This window comes from Trachurus trachurus (assembly GCF_905171665.1).
Source record: "Trachurus trachurus genome assembly, chromosome: 8".
Lineage (NCBI taxonomy): Eukaryota > Metazoa > Chordata > Actinopteri > Carangiformes > Carangidae > Trachurus > Trachurus trachurus.
This window is the reverse complement of record NC_139905.1, coordinates 14814219-14834827: the sequence shown is the minus strand read 5'-3', so window position 1 is coordinate 14834827 and position 20609 is coordinate 14814219. Positions and strand designations below refer to the sequence as shown.

At 40.5% G+C, this 20609-nt stretch overlaps 4 protein-coding genes across 4 annotated transcripts; 2 read left to right on the top strand and 2 right to left on the bottom strand.

Annotated features, from left to right (window-relative positions):
* Window positions 1–1663: 1663 nt before the first annotated feature.
* On the bottom strand, window positions 1664–6860 carry ush1ga (Usher syndrome 1Ga (autosomal recessive); the record flags this gene model as incomplete). Its single annotated transcript, XM_083977423.1, has 3 exons — window positions 1664–2464; window positions 2581–3034; window positions 6697–6860. 3 exons carry the CDS (start codon window positions 6858–6860, stop codon window positions 1664–1666), a joined length of 1419 nt encoding a protein of 472 aa, XP_083833549.1.
* A 2285-nt stretch (window positions 6861–9145) lies between these two features.
* On the top strand, window positions 9146–11938 carry LOC310990668 (proton channel OTOP2-like; the record flags this gene model as incomplete). The annotated part of the gene is made up of 6 exons (XM_083978140.1): window positions 9146–9575; window positions 9688–9824; window positions 9920–9978; window positions 10576–10721; window positions 10819–11669; window positions 11768–11938. 6 exons carry the CDS (start codon window positions 9146–9148, stop codon window positions 11936–11938), a joined length of 1794 nt encoding a protein of 597 aa, XP_083834266.1.
* Window positions 11939–13017: 1079 nt separating this feature from the next.
* Window positions 13018–15856, top strand: LOC310989638 (Golgi apparatus membrane protein TVP23 homolog B). Its single transcript, XM_083976765.1, has 7 exons — window positions 13018–13060; window positions 13216–13283; window positions 13373–13517; window positions 13862–13951; window positions 14445–14570; window positions 14651–14779; window positions 14866–15856. The coding sequence occupies exons 1-7, from the start codon at window positions 13049–13051 to the stop codon at window positions 14890–14892; spliced, it is 597 nt and encodes a 198-aa protein (XP_083832891.1). The 5' UTR covers window positions 13018–13048; the 3' UTR covers window positions 14893–15856.
* Window positions 15857–16369: 513 nt separating this feature from the next.
* LOC310989864 (5-hydroxytryptamine receptor 3A-like) lies at window positions 16370–18549 on the bottom strand (the record flags this gene model as incomplete). The annotated part of the gene is made up of 9 exons (XM_083977016.1): window positions 16370–16626; window positions 16749–16901; window positions 16999–17209; window positions 17288–17403; window positions 17530–17699; window positions 17789–17895; window positions 17986–18030; window positions 18234–18376; window positions 18474–18549. 9 exons carry the CDS (start codon window positions 18547–18549, stop codon window positions 16370–16372), a joined length of 1278 nt encoding a protein of 425 aa, XP_083833142.1.
* Window positions 18550–20609: the final 2060 nt, after the last annotated feature.

Below are 20609 nucleotides of genomic sequence, written 5' to 3'. Positions count from 1 at the left end.
GGACCCATCCCACAGGGGAAAAACACATTCAGGCGACACAGACCCCACAATCAGCTCTTTGTTAACTCACGTCCGTAGTGGCATACAATGACACTGCACAGCACTGCACTCTAATGATTGTCTTTCAGTTTGCTAAACCATGCAGTGCAGGGGAGTCCACCCAACCAACCAACCATCATACAGAGGTACTTTCAGTGATCCTCCAGAGGCTAACAAGACACTGTACAAGAATCCTGTTAAGAATTTATCTCACACTTGTCTCTTCTTGCTTGACATATTGATCCTGACAGACTCCTTTCTGCTTTGTTACCACTGAGCTACCAGGAGAGGTGAATCATGAAGTCCTCCCTGTCCATACGTGACATTCGCTCCACAATGCACCACTGACCTTTAAGGCTGGATGAGCGCACGGCAGGAGGACCGTCCACACCAACTTTTATTATCTGCAGGATAGAATGAAAACAAGAGAAGAAACTGAAACAGACTTCTTTTAACAACACATGTCCCTACTGGATAGATCTCAACAACAACAACAAGCAACATGTGCAGTGCATTTTCAGTTCAGGATGGATGTACTTGTAGTACAGGTGTGGCAGATGATCACCAGGGGAGAAAGCAAGTGTTTTTTGTCAGATACAGACTGAAAGAGGATTTGCAATTGAACATTAAAGATACAATTTGGAGTTTTTGACGACTTGCAATGCTATAAATCAATGATTTTATGTGTGGGTCAACATTTTGTTTGTCACTGATGCGCAAGAAATGCAGCAATTCACTTGCACAAGCAGGAAAAACCTTACCTGTAATTTTAAGTATTCATGTATTTCCCTCATCATTACCTCTAAAGTGGACCACACCATTTTGTAACTTTGACACTGGTTAACATCCATCGGTGACTCCATCCTCACTCACCAATGCCATTGCTCCCATGTATCCTACTGGTACTGTAGCTGAATTCAAGTAGCCGTAACTAGTGGCTTGCTATGTTTAATTCACTAGCCCTTGATTTCTTACCTTCACAGTGTCTGAATTGAACAATCAAGTATCAACAAATGAATACTAATGTTGCTTGCATCTAACTTTAACCTTAAACTACATTAATCTGAGTCTCAAGATATAAGCCACCTAATGCTAGTCCTAACTTAATTCTAAACTACAGTTAAGATAACATTTTGTCAGCTATCTGATTGTGTTTCATTCAGGTTGCCTAGGTGTTTCATTACCAATATTATTTATGATCTATTGTTTACAAACACTGGTAAGATGGTCAGTCATGAGATATGCAGATTGTTATGTCCTGACATCAATCATCACATGACCTAATTCACGTCATAGAGTTTATTCATTCATTTTAACAGTCTGTTTTGTGGCTGAGATGGTTAAGTTAGTCATTTACCATGAATTTCTTCTGTAATAGAGACTCCCCTTTTTTACGAAGGAATTTTGTGCTCTTATAATTCCCACTAAACTATGTCAGAGGGATGTCCGCTACATTTATTTGACAGCTTTGTTCGATCAAGAAAGGTAGTCTAAGGACTGTAAAATGTAGCCAATTAAACTTATAACAATATATTGTTCCATATCATATCCAATCTGCAGGAGTAAGGGAAACCATAACAAATTCTTCCCTACAATAATGTAATCTCAATAAAAATCTAAGCACTCACATCTCTGTGTCCTCAATGCAGTCTGGGTCCTCTATGGTCTCTAGCCGTCTTTTACAAGCATCTAGGATCTTTTTCCTCGGTCCTAAGGGGATGTGGATACTCTTAAGGTCGTGGTCAGAGCAAAGCAGCAGTGCTTCAAGGTCAATCTTCTCCCTCCTGAAGATGGAGAAAAAATCACTCATGCTCTGTGTGGCTAGAAAGACCTCCAGAGAGCTCGATTCAGGCTCATCATCATCGTCCAGTCCTAACTCAACTTCTTCCCAGGGCACTTCTTCCACATTCCTCTCCTGCAGGCTGCGTGCACTGCCAATGCTGTCTGCATCAAGACTTGGGTATTGCTGCAGGCGGCTCCGTAAATGCACATTATTGCCCGACCGATTCGCACTCGCCTCGTCATGACCACGGAGGTCAAACATCCCCCCGCTCACGTAGTTCCTCCTGAAGACCATGGTGCCCAGACCGGGCCTGTTGAACAGGGAATCATGCCCGGAGTCAGTGCTGATCTCTGAATAGTCCATGTCAGGCCCGTGGAGGTCCGGTTCGCTCATGGCACGTGAAATGGCATCATCATTGTCTCTTGGGAACATGTCACGAACGTTGCGGCGGCCACGGTCCTTTGGGTTCACATACATCCCCTGTTTGACAAACATGACATCATTGCCCAGCTGAAGTCCAGAGAGGGAGCGCACACTCTTTCTTCCATCTTCATAGATTTTAAATGTCCCATCGCCTTGTTTCCTCTTCTCCAGTTTCTTCTGGATTTTCGTCTTCCCTCGGTTTGTGGCATGAAGAGTAGCCTGACAAGAATAGGACAAGAATAAAGCAGTAAATATTAAGAAAATCAGGGCATTTCGATGTTATCACTGTTAAGGTTTGAAAACGTATGGGTCTTGTACTGAAAAAGACTCCTGACCTGAGAATATGGCACACTGACTGTAGCTGCGTTGAAGCTGCGCAGCTTGTGGCTAATAGAGCTGCTGGTGTAACTGGAAAAACTCATGACATCAGACGCAGAGGCCTCAGAAGCTTCCTTGTGAAACTTTCGCTCCATGCGTCTGTGGTGTTTCTTCTGCATCTTCAGGCACTCTTTGATCCGACGCTCCGCCTCACGAAACGCCCGGTCCTTCAGCTTGCTGACCAGCTTGGGGTTAAGGCCTGTCTGTTTGGCTGCGACGGAATCCAGGTAGCGGACGCACTCCATGTGATTTTTTGTGGCGGCCATGTCCAACGGCGTGTGGTAGTCGTTGTCCAGGCACCATATGTTGGCACCAAAAGACACCAGGAAGAAAAGGCAGTTGAGGTGGCCATTGGCAGCTGCCAGGTGGAGCGGCGTGTTCCCCCATATGTCACACTTGTCAGGGTTTCCACTGTGGGCCATGACAAACATATCATACATGAATTTTACACTCAGATTTACTATAAATATTTTCATCTCTTTCAGAATCATGGTCTGCTGTTTAGATGACTCACTCATGAGTAAGCATGTGATGTTTTGATTATATTTTCAGCACTGACCTGCCATCCGCAGGTTATTAATGGGGCCTCCTCGGTTAATAATTTATAGTCAAAACACCATATTGCCTTTTCAGAAAACCAAACACAGACCTTCTACTACCTCTAATACCTAGGCAAACAACTTTTTTTTTAAAAGCTCTAGCCAAATGGCATGTGGGTTCTCTTAAAGGATGCTGAACAAGTAATTTACAAAATACAGGGCCATGACTAAAATCATCAGCAGTATTTACCCTTGGCTGACAGTCCCCGACCTTAGGGTTACCTCTACGTGTGCTGCACTGTTGCTGTTGGCCTGTAATACGACCATAGGCCTGCCAGCTCCACTGCTACACTACCTGTATCCAGTTTCAGGGGGAGGCCGAAAAGGTTGTGGCTCACTCAAACAGCCCGTTTGTGCATGTGGCGGGTGATGTCACACTGAATTCCTCAAGTCAAAACACAAAGTGGTACAGGTGGATGGGTATAGTATGAAGAACAGATGTGTTATGGTGCTTTTGTACGTGTATTTCCCATCATAAGCCTGAATTCCAAATCAGTTTAAAGGCTTGTTTGTTTTTTCATTAGTAGAATTTTGTTTAGACTGATGTACCATTAAACATCACAAGGATATAGTCATGATTCACAACTTGTTTGTGGCCAGTGCAATAAAAATATACATTTTTAACTTTTTTCTGTTCAGGATCTGGTTGGCATCACACGCCCTGACTTTACATGTTTACTGAACTGTCTTGTGTCTCGTCTCTGTCCTCCAATGCTGCCACGTACAGACTGCTAAATATTTGATGCGATGGACGTGAAGCTACTGTTGAAGTGCAGATTTATTATTGATGCATTGCGTTGTGAGGTTTTCACGAGGAATGTGTGTCAGATCTGCCAGACTCAACCTAGGCAGCGATTGGCAAAGTCCCACTCTGATTTCAGCACCTGCTTTTTTCTCTCTCTTTTTTTTAAGTGTGGACAGAATTGGGTTCAAACAATTAGACAGAAACGGATGGTTTTTGGATCATAGGTTGCTAGTAGTGAGGAGGTGTGGTTGCCGTCGGTGAGCATGATCGACTGTGTGTGGCAAATAGCCCAGAAAGCGACAACAAAGAAATGATCACACAAAGAAATTACCCTGTTAACCCTAAACTGAAAAAAGACGTAGGGACATAAAACAGCGCTATAAAATGTTATATAATTGATGTGAAAAGATAAACAGCAATTAGCTACACTCAATTTTTACATCAAGATGAGGCATTTATCACCTTCTGAACTGAAGTTTATACAATATGCTTGTCATTGGTTGGGGCTATCGAACATGATAGCTTTATGTGTCATAATTTATGTAACCAGTAAAATGTTGACCGCAGCTGGGACAGGTCTTCTCCCTTATCCCTGCCCTGTTTCTTATCACATTATGGGCTGTTCACATCTTCACCTCTAATGACAGCTTGATGTCCCTGCAGGTCGCCCACTGCAATATATTTGCCAAATTTAGAACAGCACTGTATCTTTCCCATGGAATTATCAGGGAGCATTAAACGACTCCTCAATATATCCCCGGGTCTCATGAGTGTGGCACTGTGACATATTATGGCAGCTATTGTATCGATGTTTAATTTAGTACAGCATGGCAATCAGGAGTTTATGTTTTCTGCTATCAATGGAGGAATGCAATGTCCTTGGCAGGTGAATGCCTCCAGACTCATTGTTTGCTCTTAATCCGTGGGAAATAGTGAATTTAGTATTATCACACAGCACAGGAAGCATCGGTTTGCTGCTGATGTTGCTTCTTTCCTTGGCGCTGATATTTTACATTCAGTGAACTAAGCACTGATAAATGTTGTCTTCTCACTTTTACCGTAAGCCTCTTACACACTTTACTCAATTAAGCAGATTCATAATAGGGCCCCATTTTTCTGGCTGGCAAGCAAACCAGGTCAACCAGAAAAGACAAGCAATGGGTTGTTGTGCATTTCCTCTTCCCAGCTGAGCATGAATACCAAACACATTTGTGCATTTTGCGAATGAATAGCCAGCATGTCTTCACACAGAGGCTGATTGTAAACACTTCCTTAAACTGCATGTTTTTCAAATAAAAAAAGAGAAGCCAATAAAAAAAATTCACTTTCAGGATGTACTAGTGACACATGAGCATTAGTGCATCATATCTGTGACATGATGCACCCTACTGAAATATTGTTTTGATTAGGTGTATAGTATTAGTTAAGTTCTTTTTATAGGCCAACATAGATGTCCTTGTTTTTATAAATACTGAGCATGGTTGCACTGATCAACTGACCTTGAATGTAAATGTTATTGAGGTTTTCCCTCTTTACCAAATCAATAATTCTATGTAGCTTTGGAAATGTGACAAATGACAAAGTATCTTTTGTCATGATGTGTTCTTGGTCATAACTTAAAGTGTACAGTATGACCACTAGAAGGTGTGTGCAATGGTTACAGAAGTATCACCGTATTGTATTAGAAAACCTCAATAGGAGGAGCTCTGGATATAGGCCTGCCACGATCAGTTTAATCTTACTTTGCAATTACAGAAATATTTGGAATTTTACAGTAGCCATGACACTACCATGGCCGCCCCTGCTATTACTTCATGGCATTTATACTATGAAAAAGTTACACACCCTACATTCACCTATGGCCTTTGTGTCCAGGTATGTGACCTTTATGACCTTACAATTTTTATGGCACCAAAGTGACACAATTCCAATTGGCTTTAACCCTAAAATGTTGAAAATCTTGTCCAGGTTACTGGGTTAAATACCAAACAGGTTATTTAGGCCTAATTCAAGGTTTTTGTTGTTGTTTTTTTAGCCAGGAGCATAGCCTGGGGCCAATGTATTTGTAGTAGCCTATCAAGGCCTCTCTTCACTTGAGTAGTAGACATTAGAAATTAACTGCTGCACACTAACCTGTTGCAAGTGATGCATTGTTAATCCCTTGTAAAAGAGTTTTCTAATGTTTCAAATGCAAAAAAAAAAAAAAAAAAAAAAAAGGTAAAGGAATTAAGGCAGTGGTTCCCAACCTTTTTTTGGCTGATCGTGGGGTCACCAGAAATTTGTGCCATTGATCAAGATGTGCCAGCTCTGATATTTTAATGCATTTTATTTGAACTCGATTTATATTCGAGAAAGTGAAAGTATAGATTACATTTGTTTAAGATTGTGTGTGGTGTTTTTTAATCATAATTTTAAAATAATAATTCGTTTATCAGTAGGCCTTTTTTTTTTTTTTTTTTTTATCAATTACGAGACATTAGACATTTCAAGCGACCCCACATGACCCCAACCCCAAGGTTGGAAAAACACTGAAATTAGGTCATTTGTTGAAATAGTCTGCATAACCTGATCTGTAACAAGTGTGTCAAGATTAACTCTGTTCACTTTTGTGCTGGGGGGTGTTTTCCTGCACAAAATGACAGTGGGTCAACTGATAAGTAAAGTTTGTATCAGCCTGCAAGGTATCGCCCACACATTCCTGCAGCTATTATGATAAACCTTCGACCCACCCCCTGGCCACGATGAGCCGCAGAGCCTCCAGGTTGCCGTGGTAAGCCGCCCATAACGTCGGCGTCATGCCATCTTCATCCGGTGCGTTGAGATCCTTCCGAGTGGCCTCCTTCAGCAGGTCCAGGTAGCCGTCCCGGGCCGCCTTGTGGTACCTGTCATTCATGGTGCACAGTTAGTCCACCCTGCTCGACTCCATTCCGTTTCATCAACGCCGCCGCCACCCTCACCACCACCACCACCACCACCACCACCATCGTCGTCGCGGTCGTTTTCGTCGTCGTCGTCATGCGGGCTTGTGGTGGAGGCAGAGCGGCTGTAGAGCGGCTGTAGAGCCCTTGTCCAAACCGTCTCCCCGCACAGAGCGGTTCCTGATCGCTGGGAAAGCGTCCCCGGTATCCAGGGACGCCAGGTCAGGATGAGCAGCACAGAGTGGGGAACAGTGCTCCCGGTGGCCGAGGTGGTCCAAAACAGTTTGGAGACCCTCATAACAAGGCTGTCTAAAAAAAAAGAAAAAAAAAAGAGAGAGAGACACACACACAAACACACTGAAAGTAATCCAAGGGAAATTGCAACAAGTCTGTCTGGGAAATTGTGTTGATTCACATGATTCACAATACTCCTGCTGGGACTTAGGGGTGTGTGCATTTGACTATAGGCTGCTATTTATGAATGATTTCATGCCTGTAAATAGGCTACCTGTGTGCGTCTGGCACAGGCAGGGCATTATCCTTGGTATAGTGATACCCCAGTGATACTCACTCACAATAGGCTACATAAAGTAGTATCTGTGGATCAAACTGTAGTCAACACAATGGTTATTTTAATAGTTCCAAAAAAGACTTTAACAACTTCCTTCTTTCACCCTTTCAAACTCAATCAACGTCACAATGGAGAAAAGATAACAATATAATGTGCTTTACCCAAGCTGAAGAATTGCACAAACTTGTTGAGGAAACGATGAGCAGCTACTGACAATCAAGGAAAAGCTTTGCCGGAGATGTGTCATTCACATTCCTTCTTGTGTGTGAATGACATTATACGCACACTGCACAGGGAAGATTTTTAAGAACTGATGAATCATTGTTTTCCTTCTTCTCAGTAAACCATTGTTCTCATAGTGAACTTCAATGATGAGATATTAGCAATGTGACAATGATGGAGCGCTGGAATAAAAACAATAAAAAAAAGTACCTCTGCTCTCCGCCCCACCCAGATGACAAGACCACAAAGTGATCTAAAATAAATTCAGTCCAACCAGTGCCTCAGAGAATGGAGGTTTCAGACTTGAAACTTCCATAACAATAGGCCGCAATAGCGGCCAGGCTTTACAAGTGCTCCACCTCAGGCACTCTGCTGTAAGAGGAGATGAGGGGGGGGCACATCTCTTTATTGTGCTACGAATAGCATTAAAAAAGCTGAAAGTATTCCCTTCAAGCAAAGAATCAAAAGAGATAAGCAACTAAAGCATGCTACGCCTTCTTAGAGAATTTAGATCAGATTCAGATTGTAACGCACAAGGGCAAAAGACGGGGATTAAGCTGAGTATAATGAAAACAAACAAAAAGACAGAAGAACATATAAAACTTATAAAGTATCAATGAATACAGAAATGCTTTATGCAAAACAGTTTTTGTTCAGCATTAAGCAACATCAGCATTTATTTCGCGCAAACAACTTTTTTTTCTTTTATGGCTGGCATCTATTTGTACAAAATCAAAAAAACTGCTGTTAATCTATAAAGGAACCGGTTTCTTGTATTATGGAATTGGTTAGAAAAGGTTTTTCCTGGAAACATCTTTTGAACTTTACATGAATATTTTGTGCAAAACACAATGTGTTTGGTAATAATATGGTTTTGTTCATAACAGATTTATTGACATTTATGACTCTTTGTACAGTAAACCACTGGGTTTTTGGAGGCGTATAAAAGCCATGACAGATCAGGCAGCCTCTCAGGATCACACAACACCAGGTAGGCTTACAGGTATCCTGAAACCTTTCCTTTATTTTCAGAAGGTCACAGTGAATAAAAGCTCAATTTTGCTAAACAATAGGAGCTCTTCTTATGTTTTATAAAGCTATTTAAATTGACTTGCTATTCCTGATTTTATCAGGGATGGAAGGGGAGGGTGTAAAAGACTTTCCACAGAAAAATGATTGTGAATTCTTATTCAGTAAAGCTTTGTTATTATGCAATGCTTACCTAAATAAGAAGAAAAAGAGGAAATTAAATACCATTTGTTGATTTGAAACTGCTCTTTTGTGTAACACCTTCAGGGTGACAATTATGCTGATTTGGCTCTTGTGGAAAAGTTTCACTTGGGCGGGAACTGTCTTTAAAGGACGGCAGAGAGTGGGTGTAGCTGTTAAACCTGTAATGTCTCACATACAGTACGGTCAGATTCAAACAAGCAACTCATTTGTGAATAGACCATAGAGAGAAGAATCATGTGTTTGAACATCGGGCATCCCTGCAACTGCCTGACTGACGGAAATCCATGTGAACCATGCAGGATGACGGCCAAAGGAACGGAAACAGAGGAGGTCCACCACCTCTCCAACAACACACAGTGTCAAGCGGAGAACACATGTGAATCCAGCCTGGACATCTCCAGTGGAGTTGCAAAAGAGAGGGAGCAAAACTGGGGATGGATAGTTTCTGGAATCATCTGTGTAAACATCTTACTTCTGGGCAGCGCTTTGTCCAGTGGCAGTGCTTACAACGACGTCAACATCAAAATCTACCATGTGCAGATTTATCTTATTGTCCTTCTCCTCCTCACTTCGATCTGGATGATTTATTACATGGTCTACACAGCCAGGGGGAAAAATGCAGTTGTTTATCATGATGCCCATGCTGGACCGATATGGCTCAAGGGTAAGTAAATCCTCCTGTTGCTTTAGAATCAAGTTGTATTTACAGAGAAATTATGAACTTTAAAAAAAAATAAAGTTCTCTGTTCTACATTTCACTGTTCTTTTTTCCTCAGGGGGACTTGTCCTATTTGGATTGCTCAGTGTTATCATGGACATTTTCAAGATAGCCAGCTATGTCGGCTACCTCCACTGTGATTCTGCTGTTAAGGTTGCATTTCCAGTGGTGCAACTTCTTTTCTTACTTGTGCAGGTAAAGGGATGCCTAAAAATGCCAACATGATATACAAATCACATTGTTTTTTAATGGTTGCAAAATATTAAGATAATTCTGAATTCATTTTTCAGACATACTACTTTTGCATCCACGCCAAAGACTGCGTGCAACTTCAAAAGAACATTACACGGTAGGCAATTATTGGATTTCCTTCCTCTTTTCCCCACCACTCTGTTTTTGTACACGTTTCACCTGAGGGTATTCATTTTTGTTGTGTAAAAATGTATTCTTCTCCTGTAACATAAGCTGAAAAACCGAGAGGGTTTTATGTTGAAGTCTCTGCTACAGCACTGATGTTGTTTCATTACCAAAAATAGGGATTTCGTATTTATATGATACGATATAATACGATATGATACGATTATTTTTTATTACAGCAATGTGTATGTACATGGCTGATTAATTCTGATTTTTATTGACAAATCTGGTTATTATTCTCTCAATAAATCAATTAATCATCTGATTTACAGTATATTGTATAGTCACAATCCTGACTGGTGTCCTTTAAACACTTGTTTTATCTGATAAATTTGCACCTCAAAAGTTTACTGATATAGGCAACTAAAGCGACCAGAATTATTCTATAAAACATTATTGTCAAAGCAAATTAAAAAAAACCTATTATAATAAGATGTGACATTAAAAATTGACATTATGGGATACTGAATGGTAAATTAAAAGTTTTTTTTCTGTAAGTTTCTGATTGTTTTGCTCATCTTTTATTCAGCTGTGGGCTGATGCTCACCCTCTCCACAAATCTGGTTGTGTGGATGACGGAGGTCACTGAGGAGTCCATTCACCAAACAACTGTTCCTGATTATCCCGACACCAACATCACCAAACTCACTGGACGAAACCTGTACATCAAAGGAGGTAAATGAAGCAGACTGAGAAACCTAAATATCTTCACTAAATCAATAGAAATTCTACAATGTAAATCTTTTCTCTCTTTTTTTGTCATGTATTACAGCAAGCTATGGAGATAATGAATGCAAGTGCAGCCACGCTTCGTGTAGCATCTTCAAGGAGGCCTACTACTACCTGTACCCCTTCAATATTGAGTATAGTCTCTTTGCCTCTACCTTGGCCTATGTCATGTGGAAAAATGTGGGTCGCATAACAGATACACATGTCCATCATAAAATCAAATTCCACCTTAAGGATGTATACCTGGGTCCCGTCCTGGGAGTCCTACTAGTGGTGGCAGGTCTGGCAACCTTCATTGTGTATGAGATGCAAATGAAAAAGGAGGATGATGACTACAAGAAAGACAACGCGCTAATGATGCACTTTGTCATGAATATAGTCATTGTGACCACAATGTCCCTTTCCACTTTGATCGGCTGTGCTGTCTACAAGTTGGACCAGAGAGACCATGTGTCAGAGAAAAACCCCACACGCAGCCTGGATGTGGGGCTGCTGGTCGGAGCCTCGCTGGGACAATTCATCATCAGTTATTTCACCATCGTAGCCATGGTTGGAAGTGGTGCCAAAGGCTATCTGGACAGATTAAACCTGGCCTGGGCTATCCTGATGGTGATCCAGCTCGGCCTGCAGAACCTTTTCATAATCGAAGGTCTGCATCGGGAGCCCTTCCATGAGACGCACGCGCACCCAGTCACTGTGCTTTCAAATCCATACGTGCTGCAGCCGGGCAAAGAGCTGAGCAGCCTTGAAGGATCAGACATGGACAGAAAGCCCAGCCCAGAACCCACAGAGCTCGGCCTGCATGACCACATGCCTGAGCATAGACCCAAACTCTCATGGAAGAGACGGGTGTTGAAGGAGGTCTGTGCGTTTCTGCTGATGGGCAACATCATAGTGAGTACACCATTCTCCTTCACTGCTTCAAACTCCCTGTTAAAAAAAAAAAATCACAAAATACTAAACCTTTTCTCCTTTGTTTCCTTCTCTGACAGCTGTGGATCATGCCAGCTTTTGGTGCTCGTCCCCAGTTTGACCACGACACTGAAACTAATTTCTACAAATTCAACTTGTGGGCTGCTGTTGTCAATATTGGACTTCCTTTTGGCATATTTTATCGCATGCATGCAGTTGCCAGTCTGTTTGAGGTCTATTTGACCTCATAACACTGCAAGATGACCAACCACGTCAAGCCAACTTCTGTGACATTATTAAACTGTTTTGTATAGTATTGTTCTTTGTTATGATGATGCTACATAGGCTACTATGACGTAGTTTCCATTTCCCTCTCTTTGAGAAGTAGCCTAGATAATGACTGATAATTATCATCACTGTGATGTCTCTCATAATGTTGTCTGTATATTGTGATGTCTTGCATAACCTGAGGGCTATTCAAGGTATTTATGTAAGGTGGGAAACCACCCCACAAAGAAACACTTTCATTGTGAAACTGATCTTGAACTTTTATGCTGTGTGCAATAAATAAAGGCGAGCAATAAAATCAAATCAAATCAAAAATTGGATGAAAGGGAATGATTTATAGTTCCATCAATTATTATGATTTAAAGATGTGTATTTTAAAAGACCTGGTTTCTGCTTAAGTGGCTGAGATGTAGCCTAGATGGTTATTAGATCTGCAAAATTAGTCACTTGATTGATTGGTTTATAGATTGAAAATTAGCCTAATCTAAAACCTAATTTCTAACAAATAAAGAATAAACTATTTCAATATCCCATAGTTCTAGCCTATAGCCTACATGACAATGTCTTAGTCTTATATTTAAGTAGGCTAAACAATCTGTGTTTACTTTGAGTAGGCTATGGCATTTTGAACATGCTCAACTGAAACTGGCATTTCACCCATAGACTGTAAAAAGAACTCTTTTATATACAGTCTATGCATTTCACACGATTTCACATAGTAGCTAGGCTACTACAGGATTTACAAGGAAACAAACTGATCAATAATTAAAGTAGGCTAGCTATTGCTAGCAGCAGCCCTGATGATGAATAGGCTACACGTCAACAACTAATCAAACCAATAAAAAAAAACAAAAAAAAAAAACATTTCAACTAGGTCTGTCTATGGAAAGAACTTCATTTTCATTTCATTCTAAATCACACATAATTAGATATTACTACTACAGTCGCGCGACATCTGCTTGGGCTTACCTTTGAGACAGGCAGCATTACGGCCACGCCCACCTGGGGTCCTTCGCACAAGGTATTGTTTACTACCACGTCACCCGGAAGTTCCGTGAGGTGTTCATCTCAAAATGCAAACACAGGTAAATGGTCCCTAAATTAAATTTCGTGACAATGTAGAGACGAATAGTTGTTTGAATGATCGATATTTAAGAGATACATATTCACGACTTTATGAACTAAGCCGAGGGAACAGGTGTTTAAACGTGGTTAACGTTAACGTGCTAATGTTTTTCAGGAGTCTTACGACGCTCCTCTTTTCGGGGAAGATGACGACCACAACAGGCAGACAAAGTCTAAAATTAGGTGTGATGTGCTGCCACGTTTCCGGCTACAGTCAATTAAAAATGTTTGTCTTAAACTTTGCAAAAATAAAACGACTATCTGTGTTTCAGGCAGCCACTGGTGTCGTTCTTCCACCTCTTCTTCCGAACAAGTGCCATCTTGGTTTACTTACTGTGCGACTTGCAAAGCGGTGGTTTCATCGGCTGCATGGTCACCATCATCCTCCTGCTGTCATGTGACTTCTGGACCGTCAAGGTGAGCAGCTCAGGTTAAGTCTTATATATCGAAATAAATGACATGACCTTTAGGTAACATACCCTGGCCTGGGCCACATGCCTGCGCTTGTGTTGTCTCCTCCTGATCATTGACCAACTGTCTCATCTCTATGAAAGCTGAACAAAGGCATCAAATCCTCACAATTAAGACACAATTGTATTTGTTGTTTTTATTTCTTCATTATTAGTTTAACTTAAATTAAAGTCGGTCTTGTCTTGTCTTGTCCTCTCTTTATTTTCCTGGGATCATTTTGCGTAGGCAAATGTTCTGATTGTGATTTATACCAGGTTTTGATTCACAGATGTGCTTTTCGTGTTGTTTAGAATGTGTCTGGCAGACTGCTGGTGGGCCTCCGGTGGTGGAATCAAGTGGATGAAGATGGAAAGAGCCACTGGGTGTTCGAGTCAAAGGAGGTAAGGAGACCCTTATGATGTACATCCAAAAATACCTGGCTGGTATTATCACAGAGCTCTTTTCACTTCAAGATAAAAGGTTTCTCACGCGTGAGACATGCATCTGGAAAAACAAGTAAACTAAACAGCTTCATCATGTTTCTTTCTTCTTCTTCTTTTTAACAATTAATCATGACCTTGAAAGCAAACCACCCTGTTCCTCTGTAAAGTAGGCTAATAGCATTCTCAGTACATGGAGGGACATTTAAAGTAACACAGAGCCGACTGTATCTCATGTGTGCAATTTGTGGACAATATGGTACATGCATCTATAATTTCAAATACTGACTGCACTGTGCAGTGGTGTAAGCACTATTGTGCGTTTTTGTTCAGCATTCTTACCCTGTAATTTAGCTGCATGACCCTTTTAGACAGTTGGAGATAGGGTAACATAAAACAACAGCTTTGTTCTCTCTTGGAACTATCATGTACCTTGTTTACTTTTTGTTCACAGAGACACGGTCCGAACACAACATCCAGCGCCGAGTCACGGATCTTCTGGCTTGGACTTATCGTGTGCCCCATCTTCTGGATCATCTTTGTGTTCAGCACCCTCATCTCTTTCAGGATTAAATGGCTGGTCAGTTCTAAATTTATGTGTGTGTTTGTTTATTTTTTATAACTGTCCATTCACCTATTATGTCCTGTTTGCCCCAACAGGCTGTTGTAATAATGGGCTTGGTTTTACAATGGGCCAACTTATATGGCTATGTGAGATGCAAGGTGGGTGGAAAGTCTGACCTGGGAAGCATAGCAAAGAACTACCTCGGCGCCCAGATCTTTAAACAGGTATTTCAATTGCAATGATAATCCCCTTCTTCCATTATTTTCAAAATGGGTTGTTAGTTGAATATTGTTTTTATCTTTTATCAAAGGCAATGAAGAAAACACTGGGACCTTGACATCAACGAGTGAGAAGTGAAAAAGCATCTGCATTGAGATGGAGAACAATACGGGGTCGATACATCGTATTTGCTGGACTCTTGTTGGGGGCTGGTCTTTTCTGAGGGTGTATGGGTTTTGTATGTTTCCCTCTGTATTCACTGATTGGCGAATTCAAGAGTTGGTGCCAAAGCTTTCTACAAATTGAAACAAAATAAATAGTAGTTTATGAGATGAAATGAAATACATTTATTTGGATGCATGCATCAGTGCATAGTTTGTGGAGAGGAATATTTCTTTATTTATTTAATAAATCATATTGAGTCAAATATCTATTTTGCAAGCAAGAGCAGAGAATAAATTACATATACACAAGATCACATCATGAATCAGAGCATACAACACGCATGCACACACAAGACCACAGTCTTACACTTCACTCCAATATTACAGTAAGTAAGAAGGGGATGTCAGCATACACAATCCCTGAATTATAAAGCATAAAAACTTGTGTCAAATGTATGAGATGTGCCTTTTGACTTGAGCTTATTGTGCCAGCTAATTACATCTAGGTTGTGGTTCATATAGTGAGAGTACTGTTTGAGTGTCTTTGTGTGCATTTTATGCTAACTCTTTATTGTAAATGGGGGTAAAAAAGGTGTAGTTTGTTATAATTGATGTTGTACCTTCTAGGTTGAGATAAGTGTAATTGGGACACGTTTTGTACTACTAAGTGCTTATTTGCCCAGCAGGACTCTTTGAGAAATTGTCTTGAACAAAAAAAGTTTTATCATAATTTTTGAAATGTAAATCTCAATAATGGCTCATTGTGAAGGATATATTTTAGCAGATCTGAATTAAAACACTTAAACACGGTGGAGTTCCGATGATTTTATTAGGATTTAATAATCATCATAAATTCAGCAATACTAACTACCCTTCTGATCATCTAACATAGCCTTCACCAGTGGCAATATTTGTTGATTTGAGCTGCCATTTGTTTATTTATATCATTTGTAATTAAATTAGGGTTATATTATTACATTTGAAAGTGAATTCTCTTGTCATTAGTTGCCTTGTTTTTATGTCAGGCACAAACAAGTAGAAGTTGATAATTCACCAGTTGACCGTCTGTCTGCAGTGGAAGCTTCAACCACAAGGTGGCAACAAAGGAACATATATGTTGAGTAGATCCAACAACCTCCTTTATATCTTACAATTGGATTTTATATGGTTTTGCTATATGTGCCAGTGTTCCAGTATTGTGCAATAATTTAAGATGCTGTATACATTGTGATTCAGACAATACGTTATCACACATTTGCATTACACATACAAGGACAAATCAGCATCACAGTATCAGACAAATAAGTGAAAGAAAGATAAAGTATGTATGTAATAAATATGGTATGGTAAAGGTTTGCTGAGTGCATCAGTCTTATTGCATTTGAATGCTTTTCTTTTTTTCCACATTGATCACAGAGTTAATCAGTTGTTTTAGTACCAGAAATCAAAATGGTTAACTTCACACTTGTGCTTTACCATCACTGAGGTCATGGCACAAAAATACAGAGCACCCAAAATGAAATAGATCCAGAAAAAGATCTTGTCCAATGTGTTGGCAAAGTTCTGATATCTCGCACAGTCCGTGCTATTGGCCTCCATGCCTTCGAGGAAGTTAACCACCTTTCTGAGCATCTCTTTGTCCTCATCTGAACCATTCAGCTTGATGACAGTTATGTCAGGTTTTTCTTCTGCGGGGATTGAAGTATAAAAAGACAAGAATAAAGAGAGAGTGAGTGTCTAAGAGCACATTTCTCTATCAAAACCAAAAATGCTACTCATATGTAATTTTCAATAGTCAATTCTTCCTCACCCTCATCTTCTTTCTCCTTATTTCCTGTCTTTTTTGGCGCCGACCGTTTGGACCAGAGGCAGGTAATGAGGCCATCTTTCGCCACTCGTGTCAGAATCAAGGACACCAGCATGCTCAACACCAAGAGCACCAGACAAACACAGAAGTGGATTCCTGCAGCAGAGATGTTTAAGTCAAGCCGTGACGTTGTTCATATATTTTGGTGGTGTATTGTGAATTTATGTGTGTGTGTGTTTCCGGGGTTACTGACGGATGATGGGGCTGCACTGGCTGTCTCCAGGGAGCTGTTCATTGAGGATGATGAGAAACATGGTGAAGCTGAGCACGAGGGTAACCTTGAAAGAGTTACGTTCACCGCCTCCCAGTGGCAGGGCGCAGCTGCCCACATCGGCTAAGACGATCAGTATACTGGGCAACAGCAATGTGATGAAGGGATTGACTTGTCTGATGCTCAGTGCCACCTGAGGAGGATGGTGGGTGGTTAAAAAATGAAAATTAGTGTAGAAATGATTGAGTATTCCTCAGGTTTATGAACCTACCAGGATGTAATTGCGATCATCTCTTTGTTGCTGGTATTCCACATAGTCAGTTTGCCAGTCTCCGTGGCTACTGTCAGCCATCTTCAAGGTACCTAATACCATATTTGTTCCACATCCTGAATGAAATGAGAGAGGCAGGAAATAAATAACTAATACTGGGGGAAATTTGATAAATGAACTGATGATGTGAGGGAAGAGCAGAGGATCATGTGGTATTTTTGTAAGTGATGTGCTGAGCTCACCGTCATCAGACCAGGTCTGGATTGCGACAGGACAATTATCAGCGGCGAAGGGATAGTTAAACAGATTGACCTCACAGTTCACCTCAGCCTTTATGATCACCGTGTGTTTCACTGTGCCGTTGTTGTACACCAGCAGATCATGGGAGCTGTGCTGCATGGTTGTCTGTATCCTAAACGCAATAGGAAGCAGCAGATGTTTCAGATCAACTTGTCCATGAGGTGAATTAGCGATAGCAGGTGGAAGCTTGAACTTACTCACCCATTTGTCACACGGATCTCTGGGGTCCAGACTTTGGATACTGGCAGGGCCACTGCATCGTATTCGTAAACTGATGTGTTCCATTTCAGCTCAGGATCTCTCCATACCTGTGACATGAAATCAAAAAAAAAAAAGATTAGTGATTAGAAGACTATATCTGTTTGTTTTTGTTCGCTTGAAAATATGTTGACACTTACAAGTGTTGCTTGCAGGCGACTGATCAGGCGGAGATTCTTTGTGTCCTATTAGAATAAAGATGATGCATTTTCATCAGGTCAAAATATACTTTCAACATAGTCAGCAGAGGTACTTTAACAGGTGAAATTACAGAATGAAATAATTTTAAATAATAGATCACTGTCAGTTATGTCTAATTTTTGTAAATTATAGTAAATGAACAAAACAAAACAGGGAAATCTCAAAAGTATTATACAAAAATACTTACAACTGACAGAGTTTGGTACTCCAAGAAAGGCACATGTATCATTTGGGTGCAGTTTTCATACTGTGGCTGAGATGAGAAATTTTTACCAATCAACATTTCAGCCAGACATCTGCGACTTGTGCAGGCTTGAACATGTTCACATCCTAAAATCAAAGACAAATGTGAACCAATGGTTAAATAAATCTCCAAGTATTTGTCACATCTTTGAATAATGTTTTGTAAAATGTAAGTTACACTTACCAGCCGTTAGCAAACCCAGTAGGAAGAAAGCCTTCCACAGACTGTGGGTAAGAGCTCTGAATGTCCCTGAAAGCATCACTGCACTGAATCAGTTTACCATAGACTTCATGTATGACTAGTAACTGCAGGTTTCCAGCTAGTTTGACTTCTCTCTCTTCAGATTCCAGCTGGGCATGACTCTTAAATAGGCCTGAGAATGTGACGATTAACCACATACTCACGACACCCATCAGTGTACCACAGGACAATGTGGATAGACCACGATATTGCATAAGAATCCCTTTATATGATTAATTACACTGAGCTCAGCATATCCCTCAGTGTGCAAACAGTCAGGACAATAGTGCAATTACTCCCACTGTCTGTTTACCTGCTGGTGGACACAGGTAGCTCCAGCTGCTATTTGTCATTATAGCTGGATGTGGTGCTCTGCGTTACAATGGGACTGTGGCTGTCATTACAGGAGAGTGCGATGAAGCAGACAATAGTGGAGACATGAGTTTACCTCAACTAAGAGGCAGCCCTCCCAGTCATAGGTGCAGGACAAAGAGTCCAGACTGGTTTCAGTGCATCTGAGGGATAGCGTGTGTTCTCACAGAATGAGCCATTAAAAAAGCATGGACAGCTGGGCGAGCCGATTATTTCAGGTTTTGTTGTTTTTTCATGAACAATTTCACACAAATATTACGTGATACTACCTGCACTGTCACGATATGTATTCCACATATTCAAAAGTGTGGGGACGATGGTGTGAGTCATAATGATATCATAATTTAATTATTAATAAATTATAACTGGACACACAGCAGAGGGATATGTGCATTGAATACACATAAAAACACAAGACAACCAAGACCAACAGATAGAGGACACTAAGTTAATAATTAAGATAACTTAAAAACATAAGTAGACAGTAAGTCAAAACAACATTCACCTTTTCTATGCTGATTTTGTAAGTTTGCCCCCAGAAAGAAATGGACGGTCTATAGTTTTTATAGTAAGTTTGTTTTAACAGAGATAGACATATATAGACAATATATCAACAAAAAATCCAGAAATAATATCATCATAAAGGTTGTGAAAAGTAAAGTAAGTGAAATCAGCAGGGGATCACATACTTATTTTCTCCACTGTATACACACTGTTGCCCATAGAGTTGGAATAATTTTATTTTCTGACACATTCCTATTTTTATTCCCATTATAAAGGTTGAATGTGCAATTTTCACAGTGATATGTTAGGAAGAGATTGGTCAATAAAGGTTTACACTTTATCTATCAAGAATAAATCACATTGTCACAATCATGTCATGGGAAAAGGTACAAATATATTTTATTCCAACTTTATGGGCAACGGTGTGTTCATGTAGTAGGAAAAAAAGGGATAACAAAGAAGCAGGTTGGTACATTATCTGAACTTTTGGCATTGTTTCGAACTGTGACTAATTATCAGTCACCACCACTGAGGTTATCGCCCTCAGGCCTCTGATTTGACTGGAAAATGGCTGTTTTACTGTTTCATGAGATTTCCACACAGCTCACAGCCTGTCCTCATTTTTCTCTCTATTAACACTGCAGTGGCGGAGTCACATTCACTTCGTCTCTGGCTGTTTTCTAACGCCTGCCTCTACCACCACCCCTCAGCATAGCCCTGGCAACACAGCCAAGTCCTCACTTTAAACTGCATAACCCCGAACATGCACCCACACAGTCACAGTCTGACATTCAGAGTTGTAACATATTATTGCTGTTTTGCTGTTGTTTGTCTGCTGATAGCGCAGGTTTATAGAGCAGACTTTTTTTTCTACTTCTAGTTTCCTGTTATATTGCTCTTGCACTTGTTCCTCTGGCCAGACACGAATCTCCTGCCATGTATTTTGTTGTATGTTGTTATCTGTTGCTTTAAACACTTACATCAGTCAGTCTAACTTTCACAGTCGAGTATTATTATATTTTGTAGCAAAGAAAGCAATACTATTCCCTGTCTGTCTGTCTGTCTGTGTTTTCACTTATTCATTATATAGCTGTTGTCTGTAAATGACTGATGAACTGTTCTTTGCAGGTTATCTCTCAGAGGAATGTGTCTTATCTCTTTCTTCACATATCATCTGGAAAAAAACAAAACAATGCACATTGA